Source organism: Saccostrea echinata, unplaced genomic scaffold, assembly GCF_033153115.1.
Source record: "Saccostrea echinata isolate AGI-Se365-2 ecotype Australia unplaced genomic scaffold, CSIRO_AGI_Sech_v1 ptg000056l, whole genome shotgun sequence".
Lineage (NCBI taxonomy): Eukaryota > Metazoa > Mollusca > Bivalvia > Ostreida > Ostreidae > Saccostrea > Saccostrea echinata.
Genome location: NW_026889805.1, coordinates 16,300,519 through 16,327,614, shown reverse-complemented (window position 1 = coordinate 16,327,614; position 27,096 = coordinate 16,300,519). Strand labels below are relative to the sequence as shown.

Here is a 27,096-nt window from a genome sequence, read left to right as displayed (position 1 = left end):
GATATCGAACAACTGGTTTTTGGCTGCCTGGCGCATTAGAAGATCATCTGTGATTGACCCAGTTGAAAAAATCAAATAATAATAATAATAATAATAATAATAATGGATTTAGCTTGTAAAAACACATGCAACAATTATCTTATAAAGTTTTAAAAATCAAGTTCAAGATGCAGTTATATATTCATTAAAGGATAAAATAATAATAATAAAGAAATCTTGATCCATTAAAAATAATATCTCTTAAAATTATCTATCTGTATAATAATGGATTATAAGCGTTAAAACCACACATAATGTAACTATTAATAAAAATACAGCATAGAATCTAAAAAAGAATTTATCAAGAATCCTTGTTACTTCCGGCCAAGACAGTTCCGAATCTTCATTTGGAGACTTGGGAACCTCTTTCGATTTCGATTCTATTTCAGGGTCGTCAATGGAGTAAATCTTTTGCTTGCAGCAAGCGTCAATGAATGCTATTTTAGATGCCAGAAAGCAAAATTTCTTGAGATAATTCGGAATAGGTCTATCTTCGGGACTGTGGTGACACTTCAGAACATAAATTGTCAAAAGAACTGATATAACTCCCATAGCCAGCATAATGATAAGGTACACGGCTACAACAACAATTCAGAAAAAATTAATATATTTAAGAGCAAATGTAGGCACAAAAGGAATATAAAATCTTACAAATCGCACAGATCCATTAATCTGGCAACATATTTCATTTTATAAAAAAAGATAAAATGTAATAAAATTAACTCTTTTAACAGCCTTGGTATCTATCTCTTTTAAACAATTTTATATTTAATCATAAAATTATCGAGCATGCTCCAAAGGCCAATGAACGACAATGGTTTTGAGAAGTAATATTATTTCTTTGGGACCACTACAGAATTAATTATGGCTACTCTGAATCGGAAAATATTAAAATATTTGGTAAGTTTGAGATATACACAAGCTAATATCAGGAAGTTTGTGAGCCAGTGCTTACTAGTAATATCCCCACTCCTATGTGAATATACGCTCTCATTTGAATATACACAAGTTCATTTGCCTCAACAAAGAGGGTGCTAAAATTTCAAGCATCTGCCTTAAGTAGTTGCTGAGAAAACTGCGACGGAAATTTGATACGGACAGACAGAGGGATAAACAGGAAGTTGACCTTGGATTTGTACAAAAATTAATCCCACCATATGACATGGCAAAACAAAGAGTGTGCTAAAATTTCAAGCATCTGCGATGAGTAGTTACTGAAAAAACTGCGACAAAAATTTGGTACGGACAGACGCACGGGTAGTCAGGAAGCTGGCATTGGTATTTTCAAGCTAGCACCGAAGTACTAGGTAACTGGGCTGTAGAGACCCTCGGGGACTAACAGTCCACCAGCAGAGGCCTCGACCCAGGGGTCATAATGTAAATCATATACGGTACCAATTTTGATGCACCAGATGCGCATTTCCACAAATTAATATGTCTCTTCAGTGATGCTCAAAAGGGTGCCAAAGACCGGAGCTAAATACGTCGAAGGATAAATTTCTAAATTTTACCCCAGCAATTAAATATATATCCCGTATTTTCAAGCTAGTACCGAAATATTAGGTAACTGGGCTGTAGAGACCCTCGTGGACTAACAGTCCACCAGCAGAGGCCTCGACCCAGGGGTCATAATGTAAATCATACACGTATTTGGTCCAGTCTTTGGCACCTTTTTTCAGCTATTCCAAGTCTTTTTTATTTAAATATTTTGGATTTCCAACTTTCGGTTTGAGCATCACTGAAGAGACATAATTTGTCGAAATGCGCATCTGGCGCATCAAAATTGGTACCGTATATGATTTACATTTAACATACTGAAAGCTGAAGGTATTTCAGATCCTACTAATTTAGGTACAGCTGTATATAAATATGTAGAAGTTTCGTTTTGTTTCCCATACCACCTTAAGATACATGTTACTGCAGTATTCTGTTGGTAAGTATAAAGGAGACAATAAATTATTTATGCAAGTGCTATATTGATAATGGTTCAAGAATTCTCTTTTTTCTGTACATGGTCTGTGTGTGAACTTTCGGCTTTGTAAGCCAACTGAAGACTTGAAGACACATCGTTGGTTTTTTATGTTTGCTTTGGGATTTTTTTAAAAAAATTTTTTAATTCATGTTAGGACGCTACCAATTGCCGGTGGAGGGCTGCAAATTTAGACCTGTTCTCGACATTTATAGCCATTGAATAGTAAGTATTTTATTTTTCCATCGTCCAGAATGACAACGATCGGTTTAAACGGTGAAATACAAATGTATAAAGATAACGGAAAGGAAAAAAAATCAGGAATCAACAATACAAATTAAGAGCAGAGCAAAAACATCAGCGGTAGGATCAGGCGTCATGGAGGAGCAACCATCACCTTGTCGATAGGTCACACCCATAGCAAGCCCTTTGTCTTGATTCGTAAATGGAGTAATCCACAATTACAAATCAGTATGAAAATAAAGGCCTATCAAATGTCAACAACGTTAGACCTATAACAGGGTGAATCTGCAGCCAAAGTAATTTTAGAACCATAGATTTGAACAATGTCGAGATATTTGATACCCTTGTGACATTAACTAATTTTTCAATCGTCTCACTGACCGTTCACGGTAGCTCAGTCGGTAGAGCGCTCGCTTCGTGATCGGGAGGTCGTGAATTCGAATCTCGGCCGCGACTGACCCAAGTCGATAAAAAATGGATAGCATCTATACCTTCGCCATGCGCTCGGCACTTTGAAGTGAAAGTTGCGGATACTTCGGATGAGACCTTAAAAACCGAGGCCCCTTGTCACGGCAAACGTTGGCACGATAAAGATCCCTCACTGCTTAATGGCCCTGAGTGCCGAGTAAAGGTCAAAATTTGAAGCCCTTCACCGGTATATGATGACGTCTCTAAATGAGTGAAAAATTCTCGAATGGGACGTAAAACAACATACAATCAATCAATCGTCTCACTCGGTTTACCAAATATTTGTACGCAGAGCATGCTCTTGCGTATCGAATCAGCTACGAGACATAAACACCATATTCATGTGAAAGTGGTTTACTGCTAAATGAAAAAAAAAAAGGAATTTGACGATGAAAAAGTACATAGTATTCATAAAGTTTGATTATAAGTTTTCATCAATGACTCTCTCTAGTAAAACATCTAAAGATAAAACAGATGTTTCATGATCTGCCATCGCTGGAAAACCTACGGATTTAATATTTTACTGTCTTTATATGATTTCTTGTTGATTAATAAGTTGGCAATGGAGATAAATAAATTTGATATCATTAAATTTTAATTTTATAAGAAAAATTGACGTGACAATGAAATTATCCTTTAGAATCAATTAATGCTTCGACTACGTCATAGTCCGACTTTGTCAAGTTTGACACCTGGTGATATAGGCTGAATATTTAGAACTGGTCAAAACCACAGGCCTTTAGATCGCTTTTAAAAATCTGGGGCGTAAAAAAAAAATATAAAGGTATGGAACTCATTCCATAGGGTACCCACTTTCGCCAATAAAATATTTTTAAATCAAATGATCTTTAAATTTTACTTTCTATTCATATCTATTCACATATAAACAATATACATTACTACCAAGTTCATTCCGAAATTCCGAATACTTCCGGAGATATGCTGAAATTAATTCTAAAAATGACCTTTTTTTTACTCGATATTAGCTTGGGCCTCTGAATATTTACAATAATTGTAAAATGGGAATGACGGGACGAATTTTTCCCGTAATTTATTCTATTATCACTGAATATTTGCTTTTTAGCACTCAGTATCTACAAAATTTTATATGATTTCATCAATAGGTCTTACTAAGTTACCAACAACATTTTAGCGGTCTAACTTTAAAAAATCAGAAGGTATATAATGCATTCCGGGAAAATTCCGTTCAATCATAACTCTTTTCACATTTACAAACAAAATGGCTGTGCAGTTGTTTAAGCAGACGTTTTACAATTATTTATTCGCGAAAGGAATCATTACGGACTTAACCATACGATCTGGAGTAAAAAATCAACTTTAAAATGTTCAAAGATTGTGCAAATATTATGCAGTTGTTCGCTGCAGTTCAAACATCGTCTGTATACATGTGAATGACCAGGGGCCCAAGCTAATGTCGAGTAAAAAAATGCAGGTCAATTTTGGATATGATTTCAGCATATCTCGGGAAGTATATGGAATTTCGGAATGAACTTTTTGTTAGTAATGTAGAGTGTTTATATGTGAATAGATACGAATAGAAAGAAAACAATTAGATACTTTGATTTAAAAGTATTTTATTCGCAAAATTGGGTACCCTTTGTAAAGAGTTCCATACCTTTATCCTTTTATTACACCCCAAATTTCTCGAAGTTAGATTTAAGCGATCCAAAGGCCTGTGGTCAAAACTTAAGAACATGAACCTAATACTTTCTTTTGAATCAACGATTTTTTTTATCATTTCTTCAGTATCAAATAGCGACTCTTGAAACCCTTAAAGCGACACTGTGACGGACAAACGGGAACATTGACAACAGTAGAATTTTTGCATGACACATGCAAATTTTGTTCAGTTCTTGAAGATATTAGGTTTCAGAACCTAAAAAATCTAATTTAATGGAGAAAAATAAAAGTTAAAAAAAAAATCTTTGTATAACCCATCACAAAAATATTGCTTCACTTCTTCCTCTTTATTGTACGCATGCGCTGAAAAGTTGAAGAATTTACCATGGTTTCAATTCCATAGATATAAATATAAAAAGATGACTGTGAATTTTGATGCAATCTTCAAAAAAGATGATCATAACTTATTCCTTACTTCTGCTTGCCCCAATTCAATGTTGTTTACAAGATTCACGCTAAAAATAAAGGACGCGCGACTTTGACTTTGTTGACAATAAAAACAAAGCGATAGATACAATATTTGTTTTTACGGCACTTATATTTTGCAGTTTTTTTCTTGCTTTACAGTGCAGTTGAGTTGTCAAAACTTCGCTATATTCATATTTCACAGAAATCTTTTGTTTTGTGATACAATTTTCTTAAAAGAAACACATGGTTTTGACTCATTATGCAACTTTAATATATCAAAATAAAAACTGAACGTAAAGAAAAAAAAAACTTCGTTGTATTTATTGTGGTGAGAGGTGTTGTGTTTTTTTTTTCAACTAGCTTCTGGACATCTATTTTTTTTCAAATTAAAAAAAAAGAATTAGTATGGGTAGAATAGGGTCCAAAGTCCTCACACTCTCCTCATTTCTTAATCATATGTTTGTTTAAATATTAATGTAACGATTTTATTAATCGTTTCTAAAATCTTTAGAGAACCAAAAAAAAAAAAAAAAAAGAACTTACAAAGAGTTGCCGTATTAATGGAAGTTGTTGGGATATTTCCAGACACCAGTGTAAGGTAAACAGCAAAAGCCAGAAGAGTTGTAAGAGAGTACCCCATCTTCTCTCCTGAATCGGGTGGAAGTTGGAAAACAAAACAACTTAAAGAAGCCAAAAGGATCATGGGAATTATAGTGTTCATGATCTGGAATGTGGGACGCCGCCGGAAAGTCAAATTGAAGCTTATCTGAGGTAAACTATTTCCACCATGAGCGCGCGTAGAGGACGTGATAGAATAAGATGAGAAATCCCACTCTCCATTTGGTTCATAATAAGATAAATCCACCCCTGATCCTGTTAGACTTATTTCAATGTTGGTGTATCCCCAAGTGGTTAGTGTGACTGAGCAAGTTTGTATGTCAAAGGGATAATAGGTCACGTCTGTTGTACACTGTGTTTGGTAGATACCACCCGGTGTCCACTTCAGGGTACCGTCCTTAGCTACACGGATGATGAATGTGTTGTCACTGATAACTGCAATGTCACTTATCCTGAAGAAAAAAATCTACACTTAATTTTATAAGCTACAAAAGTGCTTATATTTTTCATACATAATTCACACTCAAAGCAAACTTTATAGCTTCTCTCTCATTTTTTTTTATTTTGGTCACGAAACTTCTCTGAAATATTCGATTTTCTATTATAAAGACAATTTGAGGAATATACAATTCATGTATTATGTTTTTAATTTATTAAATATGCATTTATAGTGTCTGCTTTAAACATACAGAAGACATCACTGCGTGATTTACTCACGAATTTGTAACTGAGAGTGACGGTATCCACACATAGTCTTGTGTGGTGTAAAATGCTGGTATGTCGGTGTTGTACGTTGCATCAGAAATCCAAGATAATCGATTGTCAGTCCATACCTTCAGTGTGTATAAAAATTCAATTTATGTTAGATAAATATTACACACAGTAATCAAACAATACCAGAAATGTTTAATTTGTGAAGGTCTCACTTGACTTAGTTAATTGTCTTGTCCGATCTAATATAAACAGTTACTGGTGTGTAAGCAAGGGATGTTTGCCGCTCAAACGAATGACATAAAATTGTTTTGCTCGGTGTTTCTGCATCACAAATAAACGAAAAGCTACCAGTATTTAAGCCATTAGTGGAGAGAGAGAGAGAACTCTCAGAGAAGAAGAGAGTGTTTCATTTTGATTAACGAAAGTTTGATTTTTTTTTATTTATTTCATAACTCAGTTTGATGACGTAACAATGGTTTTGCTAATAGATTTCTACTGGTTTGCTACGTGATCAACTCCCAATTAATGTTTTCAAATTGTATTTTATTTTTAATATTTTCATTTGTAGCTGATTTCTTACAAATATTGGCGAATTTTAGTTTGATTTATTTTTCAAACATCAACGGTATAAATAAAATAGGTTGGACACATTGACAACTTACGATTACGTCAATCGTTTAGGACTTAACAATGAATTTGTGGTCATGTGACGAACCTGTTTTTATACAGGTTTAAATACTCATTACGCAAGGGAAAATTTTGTAAATGTAAATATTCAAAGCTATAAACTCTGACGTTCTATTTCCTTTTTAAAGAATACTAGTAGCAGGAAGACCACTGACATCGTTAAAATTACTTACAAAAGTGAAATAGCCGGCAATCGCCATCGTCTGATCTTTAATACTCTAAAATTAAAAAAAAACCCTGACCAATATTAAATGCAACGCGCTAAAGATAATGCAATAAAAAAAATCAACCGTAAAGTATGAGATGTGTTGCGTTTTAATAAACACTTACTATTAGAAACCATTCATTATGATTTTAACGCCTTTGTTGTAAGTAATCTGTCCATCTAGTTAAATATCATTTTAACATTTTTTTTCCCAATATCTAAACAATGTCCTTTTTGTAAATGGACTCACCAGAGATGTTAAGGTCAGCAGATTGAGTTCGGCTGAGATGGGTACTTGGCCCAGTGGTCGTGTAAATCGGTTGTAACTGTTGGTTGTGAAGAGTAGAGTCCTTAGGTCGTTCTCAAGAGAATGTGTAAACGCTGCTTCACAAAAGGGAGCTACTACAGGGAAAAAGGTACACAAACAATCACATTTGCACTTAAAGATACCCCCACTCTTTATGCCCAGTACAAGTTTTCGGTCAATCTCTAATAATGTGGTTTCTACGAATTTTAGATTTCTATGTAAAATACGTATTGAAAACTAAAATGTGTCTGTAGAGAGACGACATATTTGGTCTCAAAAACGACTGGTAACAAATAATGAAAAGATAAAAAATTAAAGAGTTTTATCTTTCTAATAAAAGTACTTTTAAATATTTAAGTGAACTGTGGTATATAGTACTTTTTATAGCACCATCTATAAAAATAAGATTACAAAACTGCAGCTGAGCTCGAGCAATTTTTAAGAATATGCAGTATATCCTTTAAAATTGACAAGATTAAATGTGATAGTTTAGATTCATTCATTTAAATCTGTTTGAGGATTATTTTTCATCTTTGGGCATACACTAAAATCACGTATATATTAAAACATTCCCTGGGATCATAAAAGGTTTTTAACTTGCGTTCTATTCAAAGTAAATTCTATGTAATTAAACCAGACGAGAGGGGGCTTTCATATCAAGAAACCGCTACATGGTTTTAATAACAGAGTGAACTGTTTCGTGATTTTTACCTACGTTTGGTACAAAGAAGTCGTGACAAAAACGACACGCCGAGGTCTATTGTTAAACTGGTTTTAATATATAGGAAAAGTCTTTTCAATAGTTTACACTTGCTTTTAAATGCACTGAAACGGGACATAATTGGTGAACAGATCTATATATTATCACGAGTACAAATATGTATTGTTTAATAATCTCTCTGTATACTATCCACTTGTTTAGTTGTTCTGTCAATGTTGATACACAGAAAAAAATATTTCTTTTGAAACCCTTTATTTACGACTAACAAGCATTGTGGACTTTACATGACTTTACTTTCATTTGAAAAAGAAGTTCCAGACAAAATCGTTAGTGTAAACTAGCGCATAACGAACTACATTTGTTACTGAATCTTTTGATTTTTCTGCTCAGAAAAAAAAATCCTGTATTTTTTAAATAATGTTTAAGATATTCTTTTTTAATATAAGTAATGATGAAAAGTATTGGACAGATTTAAAAGAAAAATGTATGAAGTTAAAGTCACAAGTAGCGTTAATAAGATAAGATAAAGTATACTTCATATAGACACAAACATATAAACCCCGATTCGTTATTGGTCTTGTTTATATAGCATATATCATCTCTGAGAATTCTACTAAAACCCAAGTATTACATGTTTCTTGTAAACAATGTGCAAACCTGAATTTAATTTCATAAGCAAAATACGATGATTACAGTTTCAAACAGTTTTTCCAACAGCCATACTTGTGTATTGGCAGTTGGTAATACTAGTTGTCAACATTATTATTGGATACAAAAATTATTTCTTTAACGTACGCTTACTAGCAATTTTCACAACCCTCTTTTAATGCAACAAAGAAACAAATAATAATATATGTTCATAAAATATATTGTGAAAATATTACTTTATGAAGTCATTAAAGTTGATCCTTAAATTGTTTAACTTCGTAAAGGAATACTCATTATGTTCTTTATTGCAAAGTTTTTAATTTGGATGTTCAGAAAGCAATAAACACCAAAGAAATCACAAATTCTGTGATTTAACATACGACATGAAAACAGTTTTAAGTTTGTTGGAAAAAATCATTTCATATATTAAATAAATATGTTTACGTATGTAAGGCTCTTTACAAGTTTTTTTTGTTTTCATTAATTCAAATATAATTTTCACATTAATTCTTACATGTTTTTTACACAAACATTTTCAGGATACTTACAAGATAGAAACAAAGTAAGTAGAAATATCCTCATGTTCATAAATTTTGTCCCTCCACTACGTAGATTTACCCTCTAAGTCTGTTTAGAATTCGTAAGGATTTAAAAAAAAATATTTAAAGTGACGATCTCCGAAAAACTTTTAAAATTCAAAACAAGGATTCGGGTTTTAAAAACCCACCCCGTGTTCTCACATAAAAGATATCCGGTTCACGTGTCTCCTTAGTGTTTGTATATAATTACTGTCGCAGTACACTAGCAAAAATTCCCTACTGTATCAACCAAACAGGTCATTAATTTTTTGTAAAGAATCCATTCGTATTCTATAAGGTTAGTTGGTAGCCATTGCTGTATCCTATCACTTAAGCTAATACATGTATGTTGATTCCTCATTATTAGTAATCGATGTCTACCGGAAGGACGATTCCAAGTATCATATAGACGCAGTCATTAAAACGTACAGAAGAATTATAAACGCTTCAGATTGAGAAAATTGGTTGATGAAAATCATTGCTTTATAATTATTCAGGTAAAAAATAAATTATTTAACCACACATTTAATTTAGGCACACTGTAGCTTAGCGTGTTTTAGTAAAATGACAATTTTATACTTTTTTCATCATAAATACCAATTTAATTGTCAAGAGAAAAATTCGCTTTGTCAATAGAAAAAGTAGAACGATGACTGTCTGTTTAATTGAAAAACCAAAATTAATTGCTTTCCTCCATTTTTCTACGTATGAGTGTAAAATTCCATGAAATTAATCTTATACTTTCAAGGAGAAATAATCAATTCATCGACATTTTTCCCGTCCCATTATTTGAATAACAGAAGTAGTGCATAGACAATTAGTTAATGAAATGATTATATTTTGGCCATTAGAAAACATATCTGGTAGTAAAGCCATTTTCATTTATTATAAGTTAAAATCGTTTTTTAAATACTTCTGGAAAGTCATATGGTTCTTATTGATTTGGAGTTAATAGAACAATTTTTTTGACAAATATAAAATGTTATGAGGGAAAAGTAAAATAAAACCATCGGTGCTGAGGGCCATAGTTAGAAAAATAGTGGAGAAAGCCACAAGACAAATACTGGAGAAGTCACAAGAAGACAAATAATGGAGAAGTCACAAGAAGACAAATACTGGAGAGAGCCACAAGACAAAAAGTGGAGAGAACCACAACAAGACAAATAGTGGAGAGCGACAGTAAGACAAATACTGAAGACAGCCATAGCAAGAAAGAGCAAAGCAAAACAAATAATGCAGAGAACCAAAGCAAGACAGATAGCTTAGAAAGCAATGCAAGAGATATAATGAAGAGGCCAGTAGCAAGACAAATAGTGGAGAAAGATCAAAGCAAGACAAATTGGAGACCGCCATAGAAAGACAAATGGGGGAGAAAGCCACAGCGAGATACATGTAAATAGTGGAGAGAGCCATTCCAAGACAAATAAAGGAAGAGAATCGTAAGATTACACAAGTGCCGATTTCCTAGACTGTCAAGTTATCCTATTTGGACATGAAAAGATCATGTAAAACTGTAACTGCAAGGCGTGTCTTGCATAACCTATTTAAATTGTCTAAGGATTCTGTTCAAGACATTTTGCATAATTACATTCCTACAGACCATGTTGACAACTATGGTCTTTTATGTAGGAAATTAGCTGCAGAACTGTAGCGTTAAGTTATGGTTTTATATTTTAGTATTTGACCATAACGCTACAGATCCCGTAATGTAAATAAAGTGCAATTTACGGCGCAAGATTTTCTGCGCACTTTGGGGATGTATTTCGCCTCTTTCTAGCATTAGTCAATCAACGACCTTTCAGCCCCTAATTCTAGACATATTTCATAACCAACCTGTATATTTTTCCACCTCCTAACCCTTTATAGTCGTCTCTACAGACCAATAAACTCGTTATGCCATCCGACAACAAATTCACAACAAGCGAGTTTACTATTATATTAGAAAAATATATTTTCCGAAAGGAAAAAAAAAGATCACGACATCTTATTCAGTTAATAAAAAAGTTGTTGGAGGCAGATACGATGCCAAAAAATTTGCTAAGTTTATTAAGATTCTTTTTAAAAAAAAATTAAGCCATTGCCTAATTATCTTGGACACAAAAACTACTGAACGAATGCTAATTTATCAAAGCTATAATTACGAAGTCTGTGACGGACAAAAGTGACCCATATATATCATTCGTATTTGAAAATTCTATCGTTCCTCGAATAAAATTTACTCTTTAAAAAGCGTAAGAAAAAACCTACACAAATACATTAGGATTTCTTGCAAATTCAGTGGGCTTAATTTACATCTAGGTCAGTATTCTCCTGCATGCATATGTTCACAAATTAACTTCGTATTGCGCAATGACTAGCAGGCTCGATGCATTTGATATTAAGATTACGTATGAGAAATAGCATCGTCGCAAACCACGACCAAAATGTACGATCCTTTCCCATTCTGGAGAGAGATATATGAGGACTCCGAACCGTGGCTTGAGACGATGGAGAAATAGAGGCTGAAAAATAATTTGTTATTCTGTTCTTCTGTTTTCTTTTCGAACAATATATATCAAAGAAAAAGTAAGACTTCTGTACAATTTTTCGAAGTCGTTCAACCTTTTAGAAATAATTAATTACAACTTCAATTAATACATGTCCTCATCATACTACGGAAATATGAATTTACTTATTAAAATACTTGTATGGTGAAAAATTGCAATAAACTTTTATTTCCATTCCATTTTACATATTCTAATAGCATTTTATTTCATTTAATGCCAGTCGCCGTGTGGCGCAGTGGTTCGAGTGTTTGCTCTAGAGTCACGGATATAAAGGAGTCGATCCTTACGTCGCGGCCGGGTTCGAATCCCAGTGTAGGACATGGAGACCGGTCCTTCAGATGAGACCGTTAAACCGAGTGCTTGCCAGAAAAAAGATCCCTCACTGCTCAATAGCTCTGAGTGCTGAATATAGATCTAAATTTACAGCCCACCAACGGCAATGGTGGTGTCTCCCTTTTGAGAGAAAAATTCTCGAGAGGGACGTTAAACAGTACTTTGATTATCGACTTGGGTCAGTCGCGGCCGTGATTCGAACACACGACCTTCCGATCACGTCTGCCATTATGCAATATCTTTTTTAAAAAAAAACATATTTGGAAAAAAGGCATATAAAACAATATGCGCTTTTACAAAATAAACGTTTTTTTCTCTATCAGTAACATTTGATTTTTCAAATTTAAAATTTCAAATTGATTTGATCATACCTTGAAGGTGCCCCCCTTTTAAATTTTTTAATGGATCAGAAACCTTAAAGTACCAGTTCATTTTATCTGACGCATGGATAAAGAAGAAGTTGACATCAGATTCGTACAAAAACAATCCCACCATATGGCATGCCTAAACAAAGAGTGTGTTAAAATTTCAAGAATCTGGATGAGTAATTGCTGAGAAAACTGCGACCAAAATTTGTTATGTATGGTACGCACGGATAAACAGGTAGTTGACATCGGATTCTCACAAAAATGAATCCAAAATTTGTTACAGACAGACACACAGACAGACACACAAGGGTAAAAGAGTACATGTATACCCCCTCTCCTTCGGAGCGGGGGTATAATTACGGATTCTATTGAAAAACATTGACATCTTTCAATGTGAGTAGAAAAGTCATGTTTTATTTCGTTTTGTTTTGTTAAGTTTTTTGAATTTCTTATGGTATTCTATTTTGTTCTTAGCATCAATGTCGATTTTTTATGAAAATATGAAATCAGTTAGTTATATGAATTTCATGGACAAATATGCATTCCAAAAAATGTTTGTGTACATAAATTGACGTATTCAAACTTTAGCGCAGTCACTGGATATTGAGTGGTTGGCATAATCATGAATAAGCGCTACATGTCTGCGCCACGAATTGTATTTACTAATGATTTACTGACTTTATTCATGAATAAGTTGTCTGCGCCAAAACTGCTAAAATATAGCTCACTTTTTAGTAACACATACAGTATGTTAATACCTGTAAACTTTGATATATTAATTGTGATATCAAATGTAAACTTCAATCCGCTTTCAAATTTTCTTGAAAGCTCTGTTTAGAGTCTTCTTTCTCAGCATTTAAAATTTTGATGCGTTTCATTAAACATGCACATGCATAATTATAACTGTTTTATCATCATATGTACCGTAATTTTGAAGGAAAAAAATACATTCTTTTATTTTTTAATGTATATTTTATGTATCTTATACAGTTTTAAAAAGATAAATATCTTTACATGTTTCTACTGATAATAACTTATGATAAATGTCAAAAGCACACAAACAGTCAAACACGATAAAAATAGGATATATGCTTTGAAAAAGAAAGCATCAAGAATTTTTGCTACGTCTGGCCAGGTGAGTTCTGGTTCAATTACTTCCACCGGAGTCTTCGCACCTTCTGCAAGTTCTTCTACGGCGTTCTTATTCTTGCAGCAGCAGTTGTCACATGTCAGCTTTGCAAAAGCTATACAGAGTTTGCTGAGATACTTTGGAATAGGTTTGTTTTCGGGATTGTGATGACATTTGAGGACATATATGGTAAAAAGCACGGATATTATTCCCAATGCAAAAATGATGACCAAGTATACAGCTGAAAAAGAAATAAATTCAGGTAAAGTAAAGAGCATACAACATCATGAAACAATTTACATTTGGTTTTAAAACTTGATTAACACCAAAAAAAGGGACCATCCATGTCAACCGAGAAAACTGGTACCTATATGTTCGCCATTTTAAAACAAGACGTTTGTGAAACACGGATGCTCCTGTATGACAGCTCATGGCGAAAGTTAAAATTTCTCACATGCAAGTCAAAATTCAAGCACAAAAGATTTAAAATGTTGATACCCAAAGAAAGGACTTACCACAAGTAAAATGCACATATGGTGTATATACATGCCTTAGCAGCAATTCATTCAGAAATTATGGTCAAGGTCAAAGTTTTCAAAATAGGTAACGAAGTCAAAAATATTTATACTTAAGAAAACACTTGCTTGTGAAATATGAAAGCCCTAGCACAAACCGTTAAAAAGTTATGACCTGTGTTTAAGTTTTTCAAAAATAGGTCAAACTTAAAGGTCAAGGTCAAAATTGTTGGTAACCAAGGGCAGATCTTATTATAGGGAATATACATGTAGAGTATGAAAGCCCTTCCACCGAACGTTCACAAATTATCGCCAAGGTTAAAGTTTGGTAAAATTCTGCAGAAGTAGGTTAAACTTCAAGGTCAAATATTTCGGTACCTATAGGAAAGTCTTGTTACAAGGAATACACAACTAAAATATGAAAGCTCTAGCTTCGACAAATCAAAAGTTATGGGGAAGGTTAAAGTTTTTTTGCGGACAAACGGATAGAAGGAGAGAGAGAGCAAAACTACATGTCCCCGAACCTTCGATTAGACATAAAATCTCTCACAATTGAAGATTTTCAAAGATAATGAACAGTGATTGATATAAATCCTTTATACAACACAAAACCTGAACAGGTCAAAAACACTGATCTCTGAGAAAAATACAGTTGGGATATGGTGCCAAGGAGGAGTAAGCATACCCTGTTGGTCGGTCAAACCTCCGGGAAATCTCTGTATTGTTTAAGTAAACGAAGTAATCCATAGTGAAAATAAGTGCAAAAACAATAGCTTAACATACAAGTCAAAATAAAATCCAGCGATAGATTGTACTTGTATTTGAAAACAAGGTTATTATATTGACCCTAGAATCTGTGGAATCCTGACGTTTGAATGAAATTGTTGAAAACCACGTAATATCAACTTATTTGTCAATATCCTTCAATTTCAAAATTGATCATACCCAGAATATACTGTTGGGTACCGAATCATTTGGTAGATATAACACACTGAAGGTGATATTACTGCATCAATAGGGAAAGCTGACGATGGCAAAGCTGAAGTCATCACGTTTGTCATCAAATTTAGATAATTAGTTAATTGTCCATTAACTTAGGCTTACAAAGGAGTGCAATTAGTGCCCATCGAATTTCAAACAGGTTGTTTAAAAACCTTGACTCCAAAGACTAAAAAGATCCTTCAGTGTCTTTTTAATTTCAGTTTCAGAGTACTTGTGTCTGGAATTAGAATGCTTTTTAACAAAGTATGTTGATGACACTTGAAAGTAGGGATGTCAACGAGTACCCGGTTAACCGAGTACTCGATCGAACGTCGGTACTCGGATAAATATTTTTTCACATTTCAAAGTGCACATATTTATTAAATACTTATCAAAAATGTGATTTAAATAAACATTGTCCATGTCTATACAGTAATTAACGTCAACTACACCAGTCAATACCCGTTATCGCATGTATGTACAGTAATTACCGTGACCAATCACTGGATACCGTAAACAGCTGTTCTCGCCTCTCGTGACCTTAATTTTTCGATGGCAAAAATCATTTGGTTTCAATGAACATCGTTTTTTAATGGTATATTAATTATCTTTAGATTATTTAATTAGCATTCAGTAGCGAAATCGGACATACATAAAATACCGCTACCAATTCAAAAGTGAAGAAATATTTGAAAATAACCGGACTTAAAAAATGTTAAAAGTCAGCTGTGCATTGTAAATTTAGCGTATATACGGGGGACACAACTATATATTTAAGGAATCACTGTCGTTGGTTGGGTATCAACTGCAGTTGGAAACGTGGGATAATTTATGCATAACGTATAAAGTTGTAAATATCGATAAACCAACATATTTATTTTTCAGAGTTATTAAAGAGAAAACATTTGGAAATGTAAATAATATACGACTCGCGATCACGACAACGCCCATTCCCAAAGATATTCTCTTTCGCTAGTCTAATCATTATAAAGTTGCGTCCTTCTCTAGAACTGTAAAGCATTATTTTGTTTTTCTTGGTGTATTAATACGTTTGATTTCCATTAGTGAACTCTTCAAAATTAGAGGCGCGTTTGGTCGTCTGACTGGGACGGCATGGCGTTGCGTATAATACAAAACATGCCAATCTCAATCCAATTTTAAATGTTAAATGTATTTGTCATTCCAATTAAAGAATAGAAGAAATAAAGGACATGTAAGAGAGCGAGGACCCTAAATTTATCATCCCTTAATAAACAATACGACATTTCCGAGGCAAGTGTATTGTATTAGATGTATCATACGATAAATAGATACTTACGATTAACAATAGATATAAATTGATATCGTTGTCATTCCTACTCTTGATGTATATAAAGTCCACAACAATAAAATATTTCATCTGCATTTTGTTAGGATTTGTTCATCGACATTCAACATATTGTTTACATGTTTATGTTACGTTTGTCCCAGAAATCCCGCGAGATTTGTACATTTTCCGACTTTTTCACAGCGCACTAAGAAGTATAACTCTTCCATATTGGAAATAGAACGTATTGATCATGTCTTTCGAGTTTGTTTGATACATATATTATATTGCCGACTCGGCGTTAAACAATATCAATCAACCAATTGATACATATATTATTAAGTACCAAAAAATCTTTTTCGTTGGGCTCTGTGTTTATGTACATTCCTTATAAACGGAGGAAAACATCAATGGGGTACATCGGTCTCAATAAAATCAACGAACTTTTACATGTATACACACTTTTTCCGAGTACCAGGGTACTCGATCGCGAAATCGTCCGAGTAACCAATTATCAAATATTGACCGATGTGACATCCCTACTCGCAAAATATCGTAATTTTTGAGTTCCAAATTTTTATACTGAAGAAGCAGCTGTTCATGATGTCAACAATTTGATGATACAAAGATACTGACAATCTCGTTTAAAGTAAAAAAAAAAATACACATATTCTATCGTTGTCACAATGACCTTGAGCAAAGCCAACATGTCGTAAGGTCAAATATTGACTGACATCTTTAATACAAATTGTTAGACAACTATTTTCATAATGATTGTTTTCAGATTATACTTCGTTCTACCCTTCAAGCGACACCGGTCAACAGGAGATCTTACTCTTACACTGCACCTTATCTAGAGTATTCCATAGGGTACGCGTTTGCTCCTAATTGATTTTTTTAGCTTGATTACTGTTCGTTATCTTCTCATTTGGTCATAAAACTTGGCTTATTTTTGTTTGGGAAATGACTAGTACCATCCATCTCTTTATATTTAAATAGAGTAAATACACATTGCTTACTTTTAATATTGATGACTAACTCAAAGGATAGAAAACACTAATGTTAACAATTTTTGAGTTCAATCTTTTCTCCTTAGCACTATCTGCATTATCCTTATGTTTTTTTTTGGTAACTCGAATAGGTTACTATGCTATAACTTTGTAAATCACATGTTAACCATTCTAATATTTCTATCATATTTACTTACATCTAAGGTATGTACATTATACTACTCAGAAGATGACCTTATTTAAATTTTAGAGAACTGATGGAAGGACATTAAATCAATCAATCGTTAGTCTGGAATATGTAGTTCTTAAAAGATTAAAAGTTCTCAAATTTCTTTCATCTAGACTTCGGTGCTGAAGTCAGGCTAGTTTTGAAATCTATCATTTGTATGATATGAAAAAAATGGTGGTTCCAGCGCGGGGATATATTAGCGCCTACCCCCTCTCTGGGGTTGTGTCATTGAAGTAATATGGGGGTCTACGCTAAAAATAATTACAGACCATCTTTCTGGTATCAAAAGTGGACATCCCTCTAAACATCAAAATAAGTAATAACTGCTTGTATAATTTTAAACAACTTACTCAGACATGACGTATTGATGGAGGTTGAAGGAATATGATCAGTCACCAATGTAAGGTAAACAGCAAAAGCCAGAAGAGTTGTGAGAGCGTACCCAATCTTCTCTCCTGAATCGGGTGGAAGTTGGAAAACAAAAACCTTTAAAAAGGCAAGGAGAATCATGGGAACAATTGTATTCATGACCTGGAATGCAGGGCGCCTCCTGAAGGTCAAATTAAAGCTGATTTGGGGTAAGGTATTGTCACCGGATGAACGTGTGGTGGTAGTGGTTGAGGAAGATACGAAATCCCACTCCCCATTTTCATCATAATATGATTTATCCACCCCGACACCTGTCAGAGCGATTTCTATGTTTGTGTATCCCCAAGTGGTTAATGTTACAGAGCATGTTTGTGTGTCAAATGGGTAATACGTAACATCTGTTGTACAGGAAGTGTCGTAGATACCACCTGGCGTCCACGTCAGAGTACCGTCACTAGCAACTCGAATGACGACAGTATCGTCACTGATTACGCCAATGTCGCTTACTCTGAAAGAAACCAGATAATGTAAGTGTTTAGTATATAACTTTTGAATTAACAATAGTTTCATAATTTGTTTAGAATTGAGTACTTTACAACTTTTCAATGTCGTTAAATAAAAATGAAAATATTCAAAATTTTAAAATTTGGACTTATGAATTAAAAGTTTGTTCTCAGTTTATGGTCTTTGGGCCAGATTTGGGAAGGGGGTATGTACAGGCTAAATTTTCCCTAAATGTGATCCCATTACACATTCTTAGTCTTTTTATTAATATATTATATATTCTTTAAACTTATAATATCTACTTGTAGATAACAGCAAAAATCATTTTAAAAGTTGTTTATTTTGACAGTCAAGTTTGATAATGATATCTTCATCATGCGTTAAAATGTCGTATCTGAATGTATAATATGCATGAAAGCAACAAAACATATTTTTACTTACGAATTTGTAACAGACAGTGATGGAATCCAGACATAGTCTTCTGTGGAGTAAATGACTGGTACATCAGTACTGTATGTTGGGTTAGTGCTCCATGACAAACGAGAGTCGGTCCATTGCTAAATTTGTACAGAATCATATTTTATGGAAGTAACTATTTGCTGCAACGCTTACCAATATCAAATGAATGTGTACAAAAAGGAAATTCGTCCATCATTGATAGATCATGATTCCAACACTTTTATTTTATAGAATATTGAGGCTTGAGGTCAAGTTTACAAATTGAAATCTTTTTTTTCATTTTTGCAGAAGTTTGCATGTATATACCTATATTTCTTTAAAAATCTCTTCACCCTTGTTTTGACCGCAGCATATCCCCAAGGTACTACATTCACAGAGATGCTTTCAATTTACAATCATCATTGTACATATAGTTCTGCAGTTTATGAGGATTTTCCCCCCAGAATCCTTGTTCCTGAACATTGTTTATCCTTTAATGTAGCTAATTCTCAGAAAGAGGGACCAAGATTTGATGAAACAGGATCTTATACTACATTTTTGAACGATTTTTGATTTATCATGATTTTACCATTTTGAAAAGGAAAACTTCGTGCATAAAACTAAAAAGATCCATTCTAGGTATTCTGTGTAAACTTCAACTCATAATAATATATCATGATCCAGTCTTTACAAACTTGAATTTACATTAGACAAGAGATGTTGCATATCTATACACTTTTTCTTATGTATTTTTGCATCCAACTGTAGGCCCCTATTTTCGCTCAAATGCAATCCCCGAAGGCTACAAGTTGTTTGAGTATTCACTACATAAAGATATGGATTCTGGATTTGTTTAATATGATTTTTTAACGTTTTTTCTACATTATATATCCAGGGTAGGTCAGAAAACATGCAACTTTATTTAATTTTTTTTTTGGCTTGATTATATTTCTCTTATTTCAGTCAATACCGTACAAAACTTTTGATTTTAAAATGCGCAATTTCAAAATTTATTTATGTGGGAGAAACCCGGCAGATAGATGATTACAAAAGAATTGAGAAAAACTGTAAAATTTTATTTTGTAACAAATATGTTAAATGACGTCCATTTTCATGAATGGATAAATCTATCCTTTGAAAAACTCTGACCCTTTTTTGTGGCCCAATCCAAATTCTAAAGAAAATATTCCTAACAAACCTAAATCTATACTACGTTGGAAAGCTGGATAATATATCTGATAAACTTTTATGTGGCCCTGCTACTTCTTAGAAAAGAGAAAGAAAAAAGATTTGTCCATTATTTCTTGTAAGAAAACCTAATCCCGTCATGTTTTGTACAAAATTGAATCCATGGAACATACTGAAGCTTAGTTATTTAAATGATTAATTATGGTCCTACTATTATTGAGGGAAAAAATATTTCCCCTTTTAGATTTATATCATTTTTATATGTAATTTGAATTTTATACTTACTAATGTAAAATAGCAGGAAACCGACATCGACTGATCTTTAATGCTCTACAATTAGAAAACTGCTTAATAGAAATGGCGTGTTGCATATGATACACTCTTAAAAGTAATCATCAATATGACTTTTAATGAAATACCTAGCTCGTCACACTATTTTTCAGATAATTCCTTTGTCACATTTTTTCACACGTTTGCGTAAATATTTAATACTTTACGAAGTGTCATACTCGGGTTAATTTTCAAACTCCAAACTAGCGCATTAAAGCACACATAATGTATTTATGTTTGAGGTACAGACTGACCCTGGTGTAGCAAAATCAGCTTCTGAAAATTCATATTGTGGGTTTTTAAAAGTAAAACCCCTGTTTATAAGATATCCATTCTAACCTGCTTCAACTATTTGCAATTAGCTCGAGTCGATTTTGACGAGAATTTTTTAATGATTGCAAGTGAGATGTGCTCTTTTGGTTACTAGTACACTGTCCGTATACGTAAATTGAGACCTCGAAAGACTGACCACAGAAAGAATACGGTTGCAGGGAATTTATTTCACGGAGTTTCAGACAAAATACAAGTTAATGTGACCAACCTAGAAAAAATCAAGATGGCGGCGATGTGAACCTTGAGAATAATTAGGTAGGGGCCACTATGGGGGGATATTTATTTTTATTAAAAGAAAAATAGGTAACGTCAGGTGCCTGAAAACACTCTCCATGTCTAGTATTATAGTAATCTCTCCTATTTTCTGGTACCTGTCCTCCTAAGGAAGGACAAGGCCCCTCCTTATGTTGAACCCCAGATAGTGTATATCTTGTGATGTGTTCATGGTACTTTACAAAACTTTGTAAAATGATCTGCTGATACTGCGTATCTTTCATCATCCTTTGCTTAGAGAGCATGGACATTGCCTCGCACCTGTCATTCCTTGTAACATTCATGAAGGCTTGTATGGCTGATACCTACAAAGGAGGCCTAATCTTTGAGTATTCTTTCTTACACTGTAAATACTGTCGTGTCTATATTGAACCTTGGGGAACTCGCTTGCAGTGAGGGACCCTTTTGAACCAGTCTCCTGTCCAGTACGGTTTGGGATGACTGTAAAATATATATAACCAGGGAAAGCGTAAATAAAATGAACTTGTTTTATTGACGTCTCCTATCAGCTCGTTACAAGGAAATAGTCACCAGTTACAATAAGTACAGATAAATATAGATAAACAGATTATCCTCAATGGCATTTACAAATTACACTGACCCTAATCTACCTAACCTGGTGACCAATAGAGTGATCAAACAATTCTCAAAATACTCACTCTATATCGATATAAAGCTGAACAATGTTTGAGATGCAACAAAAATCATTAAAAAAAATTATTAAAGACATATTATAAATTTCATAGATATCATGTTGCAGATTTTATTTAAGAAATAAAATATGTCAGAAAGGACAATACTCTGATACATAAGAAGCATACTCTTGTTCTGGTTTATCAGCCTCCAAGAGAACTTTTAATTCTAAGATTAACTTAGTTACGAAGTTCTTTCAAATGCCTGTGCTCTCATTAGAAGCAACTGTAGATTCTGTGTCATCACATTTCTCATTACCGTGTGATCTGAAATCTTCTAAAGACTGATCATCATCATCCTCAACAAACTCATCTTCTCTGGGATCTGCCAGGTCTAGGACATAAGGGCTGACTGACCTCGTTGCTCTTTTAAATCTTTTAAAATGTATGTTACTTGGTTTTAGGGCCTGACGAGACAACTTAGGTTGAAATATACTGTTGAGTAATGAGTAGTGGCGGATTTAAGGGGGCGCACCCGGCGCCCCCCCCCCCCCCCTAAAATTGTCAGAGTTAGCGCAAATTATAGTTTTGTCGAGAAAATGTAAAATGTCTACTTGGTAGACCTCATTTTTACTCTACAAAATCTCTAGAATCCTGAAGCTTCCGGGGGCTTCGCCTCAAGGCGGCTCCCAGACCCCCTGCCTACTTTTTGCGCCCCCTCTAACTTCAATTCCTGGATCCGCGCCTGATGAGCCTGATTCTATTGTCAATAAATGCATTAAATGTTTGCTCAGACGAATTCATAAAATTTCCCTGTCCACTTAGAGGTACGACTGGCATGATAGGCATCTGCGTTTGACCAGTCAGAGACGGTATTTGAACAAAATTTATGTGCACAAAGGCTGTGCTTGGATTCCAAAAATGGCGGTGCCCAATCAGAAACTGAACGGAAGTAGTGAAGAGTTTGGAGGAGATAAATCTAACGATCGTAGGAGCCGCGGGCACATTGCAAATAGTTGATGCAGATTAGAATGGATATTGAAATAAACTAGGCTATAAATAAAACCTGTCAGACAAAACAAAGATAAATAAACAATTATGGTTTATTAGACTTACTGATACTTAAGTATAAATAAATATTTTTTTCCGATGAAAAATTGAAAAATGTTAAGTTGTATACACTATACTAATGATGCAATACACCATAGCTGTATATCCCTGAATGTCAATGTTCCATACATGTTATGTTTAATTTCAATCATTCAATTATCTTTATATTTTTCTGAGAAAAAATTCAAATCAGCAATATATTTGATAGGATATCTGATATCTTTATTTTCATTAAGAAGAAATATGTCATCATATTTGCTTAAAAGTTATGCCTGTTTTAAAATCTGAACAGAAATTTGATCTTTTTGCACTAGGATCCCTTTTTTGAAGAAAAAAAAGCCATTTTCAGTATAAATCATGCATTTGGGAAAAAAATGCATAAAAAGTTAACTTTTTAAAATATTTAAACTTAAATACAATTTTCTACAAATTTCACAAAATTCAAGCTTTGACAAGGACTTTAGCCAAGAAGACAAAAAGCACTTTTACACAGACACTGCATTATCAGGTACATGCATCCCTGCACTTCAATACACTCCTAAAGATACAAGTATTAGACATCAAAACATTTGTATGTATGTCGGACAAACAGACAGACAGACGGACGGACAGGGCAAAAACTATATATATACCCACGAATCTTCGATACGGGGGCATAATAAAAGATAAAAGTGTGTATACAAAAGTATGTGGATTGCCTGAGAAAACATGCCTTGTTGTTTTTGAGAGTAGAAAGTTTATACTAAATCCAATTCTAATAATGATATTAGGCCTACAAATGAGTTGAAACTAAGCACCTATAAAAAGAAAGAAAATGGATTTACAGATGTAGGCAATACAGTGTACAGAGTCTAATCTATTTGTAGAAAAGTAAGTGAATCCACCCAACAAGTTGTGAATTAAAATTTGTTACTATTTTTATTCTTTTTCTATGGAAGCCACTGGTGGTGCATTGTTATCACAACTTGTCCATCTTTTTTTAACTAGGTTATGTATCTATATGAAACAGACGGGACAATTCATACAGATCCCTCCGTGTTATGTGACATATTGGATTGATAAATTGTATGTTGTTTTACGTCCCGCTCGAGAATTTTTCACTTACATGTATAGAGAGAGGTCACCTTATACAGGTGAAGGGCTTCAAGATTGACTTACCAGTGATGCAAGCGACAGCAGGTTGAGTTCGGCCGAGATAGTAACTTGTTCGAGTGGTCGTGTAAATTTGTTGTAACTATTAGTTGTGAACAGAAGAGTCCTAAGGTCGTTCTCAAGAGAATACGAAAAAGCTGCTTCTTCAAAGGGAAGCACTGTAAAACAAGAGATCAATCACTATAGTCCTGCTGTTTTTCATAAAATTATAAAAAAGATTTTTCTTTCTATTCCCATAATTAATTTCCATTCATCATTGTGACCCCAGCTAGCCCCGAGGGTTATGGTACAATGTATAAAAACCAAAATTCACAATTCCTGAAGATTCCCTATGTATGTAGTAATATTCCACAATCACCTGCATATGGTGTGTATGTCTCCCAACTGATTAGATACACAAGAGCATGTTCCGTGTACGATGTTTGGAACTTATTTATTTAATATTTCACATTTATTATTTATCTTATATGTACTCTATTTCTTTTAAACTATGTTTTACTAATACCTGTATATATGTATGTTATATTGAAGGACCATATTGAAAACTAGCATTGTTGCTAAACTATGTCATCCTGGATAAATAAAGGCTTATTATTATTATTTGATTATGAATTTTTGGGCTACTTACAAAGAAGTTGATGTGATTTTTTTTTTTCAATTACCGTTATCTCGTTAAAATCAGTACTTCGCAAATTCCATGGTTGTTAAAATGACCTTATTTACAAACAGGGTAAATTCTTGAGAAGAATTTAACTACATATGGACAACATTGTTCCCACTTTTCGCTGATTTTTCTTTTAAATTGTCACAAAAATATACATCAATAAGGCTTTTCATTCAAAAAATTTGATTCCCCTTCTCTTAAGGATGCTAGATATATTTCAGAAATGTTTGTTCCCGAAAGAAGAGGAGAAAAGTGGAGAGAGAGAGATAAATGTTTCAAATTCACATTTTTAATTAAAAATAAACAGTGAAAATCGTTTTGGACATGTATATGATTTAGTAGTTGATGATGGTTACTCCTCCAGGGCACCTGATCCCACCTCTGATGTTTTCAGAGATTCGTGTTTGCTCTGCTCTCAATTTCCATTGTTCCAATTGACTTTTCAGCTTGATTCCTGTTCGTAATTCTTATACATGTATTTAGATACATTTTTTTAATGCATTTTAAAATTAAAATAAGAGGTCAATGCTGCAAAAACTTAAGTATCACAAGCACTGGTTATTGTCAGGCTAGTATAACAGGCATTGCAAATAGAAGTGCACATGACAATGTCCAGAAAGAAATCGATCATCAAAAACTCTTTGAAGCCCACATAATTATGTAATATTTTTAAGTGTGTGGTAATATGACCATTTCGTGGTCTCATCCCGCACCCCCGAAAGGAGGAAACGAAGACTGGGTAACACACTATGAGAATATATTTGAACCTTTGGAATCAAACTTACTGAGGATGCATACCCTCCTAATTTATAGTTTTTTTCGTATTAAGGATTGTCAACTGATTTTTCAATGGAAATATGAATGTTTTCGACTCAACAATTGTCGAATTTGTAAAAAAAAAAAAAAATGGAAATTGAAAAATAAGTCACTCACTTAAAAAATCGTAAGACTCGATGATGTCTCAACACTCTCTCTTTGCGTGCGTGTTGCTCACGAATTTTAAAATCATACCATGCCCCTTTTTAGTGATTTGATTATTTGCTTGCCCTCTAAAGGCCCAGTATTTCATCTATGTATCGATCCTTTTTACAAAGAGGATCTGAGAAAATTCTAAAATCTATGTTATTGATGGGTTCCAAATGCCATTTTGTGAGTATTTGAATCGATTAGTTCTTCAGCAAAAACCATAAACACAACAATACAAAAAACACTGCTTTTGCAAGCCAAAGCATAAGTGTGTCCCCTCGACCCCAGCGATTGAAAATTGGATTTGAAAGCAGTGAGAAAATACTCTCTAAAAGTTTTGCTAAATTTCACATTTTTGGAAATAAATGACCCATTTTTAGTTTCAAGCTACATTTAAACACCGGAAGTTTTGAGAGACATTTATGTACATTAACATGTAGTTTGAAATACAACTGGCGAAAGAAATCCATTTAAAATGAAATTCCTTTTTGTATTCATGGATACGGTTAAAATTGTGTCCACCCGATTATTTTGTACCAATTCTTTTTTTCAGAAACCAGTTTGACCAGATGAAAAGATTAAGGTTTTAATGCTTCAAAAGAATTGGTTTGACAGTTACTCAAAAAAAATGAAATTTTAAATGTTCATACTTTGTATGTTTCTATGGAACTATTCGCTAGTCTGAAGAATGGACACTTGAATCAATGTGTCCCCCTCATACATAAATGTATGTACAGCCATGATATTTTATTGGGGGAAACTTAGCTCTGGGGTAAATAGCACTCTATACAACTTTTACACAGAGTAGGGTTTCCCCCGAAAAATTTAATCTGGTGTGGGATTTTCTTAGGGGAAATCCTACTCTAGAATCATTTTTCCGTGGGGGGAATCCTACTCTAGAGCCTGTTTTCCGGGGGAAATCCTACTCTAGAGTCATCTTTTCGGGAGGATTTTAGAGGGGAAAGCCTCCTCTACAAGACCGGTATCGCATCTATAGTCATACATGCACAGTAACTAACTAAATGGACAGTGCCATGTAAAGACATCGAAACAGAACGATAAACATATACAATTTGAGTTTACTTGTAGCTGTCCAGTATGCTAATATTGGGAGTGCTCGACTTGGGAGAAATGCTTTAAGATGAACCCATATCAGACGCTCTTTAGCGCTTGCAAGCATCGAGCCGGCAAAATTCTGACATAAACAGTTTTCGGTCAATACATGTACATGTAACTGATTACTTAGACAGTGTAAGGTATCGATTTTATGTAATCAATTATTTCTATTTCAGCAAACATTTTTCGTTCATATTACTCATACATTCATTTGAACTTACCTGTTCAATGATAATAAAAAGACACTTAAATTGAATATGTAATGCAAAAGACTACTCAGTAATTTAAAAACTTGCTA

At 33.7% G+C, this 27,096-nt stretch overlaps 2 protein-coding genes across 2 annotated transcripts; both read right to left on the bottom strand.

The window, feature by feature from the left end:
• Nucleotides 1-246: 246 nt before the first annotated feature.
• Nucleotides 247-9,349, bottom strand: LOC133173908 (acetylcholine receptor subunit beta-like). The gene is made up of 6 exons (XM_061308974.1): nucleotides 9,277-9,349; nucleotides 7,303-7,454; nucleotides 7,021-7,065; nucleotides 6,164-6,279; nucleotides 5,372-5,898; nucleotides 247-617 (listed from the first exon to the last, which is right to left on the bottom strand). Exons 1-6 carry the CDS (start codon nucleotides 9,314-9,316, stop codon nucleotides 247-249), a joined length of 1,251 nt encoding a protein of 416 aa, XP_061164958.1. The 5' UTR covers nucleotides 9,317-9,349.
• Nucleotides 9,350-13,573: 4,224 nt separating this feature from the next.
• Nucleotides 13,574-26,862, bottom strand: LOC133173907 (acetylcholine receptor subunit beta-like). Its single transcript, XM_061308973.1, has 6 exons — nucleotides 26,766-26,862; nucleotides 24,059-24,210; nucleotides 20,508-20,552; nucleotides 19,038-19,153; nucleotides 18,074-18,600; nucleotides 13,574-13,923 (listed from the first exon to the last, which is right to left on the bottom strand). Exons 1-6 carry the CDS (start codon nucleotides 26,860-26,862, stop codon nucleotides 13,574-13,576), a joined length of 1,287 nt encoding a protein of 428 aa, XP_061164957.1.
• Between the last annotated feature and the right edge of the window lie 234 nt (nucleotides 26,863-27,096).

What these genes read in the sequence shown, in the direction of transcription:
- LOC133173907 (XM_061308973.1), bottom strand. Translation starts at nt 26,862, where the DNA reads ATGCTTGCAAGCGCTAAAGAGCGTCTGATATGGGTTCATCTTAAAGCA. An exon ending in TTTCCTGCTATTTTACATTA is followed by an intron (nt 19,154 to 20,507) that starts GTAAGTATAAAA and finishes GTACAAATTTAG; the next exon opens with CAATGGACCGACTCTCGTTT. An exon ending in CATCAATACGTCATGTCTGA is followed by an intron (nt 13,924 to 18,073) that starts GTAAGTTGTTTA and finishes TTTCTTTTTCAG; the next exon opens with CTGTATACTTGGTCATCATT.
- LOC133173908 (XM_061308974.1), bottom strand. Translation starts at nt 9,316, where the DNA reads ATGAACATGAGGATATTTCTACTTACTTTGTTTCTATCTT. An exon ending in ACTTACTTTGTTTCTATCTT is followed by an intron (nt 7,455 to 9,276) that starts GTAAGTATCCTG and finishes TTTTCCCTGTAG; the next exon opens with TAGCTCCCTTTTGTGAAGCA. An exon ending in TCACTCTCAGTTACAAATTC is followed by an intron (nt 5,899 to 6,163) that starts GTGAGTAAATCA and finishes TTTTTTCTTCAG; the next exon opens with GATAAGTGACATTGCAGTTA.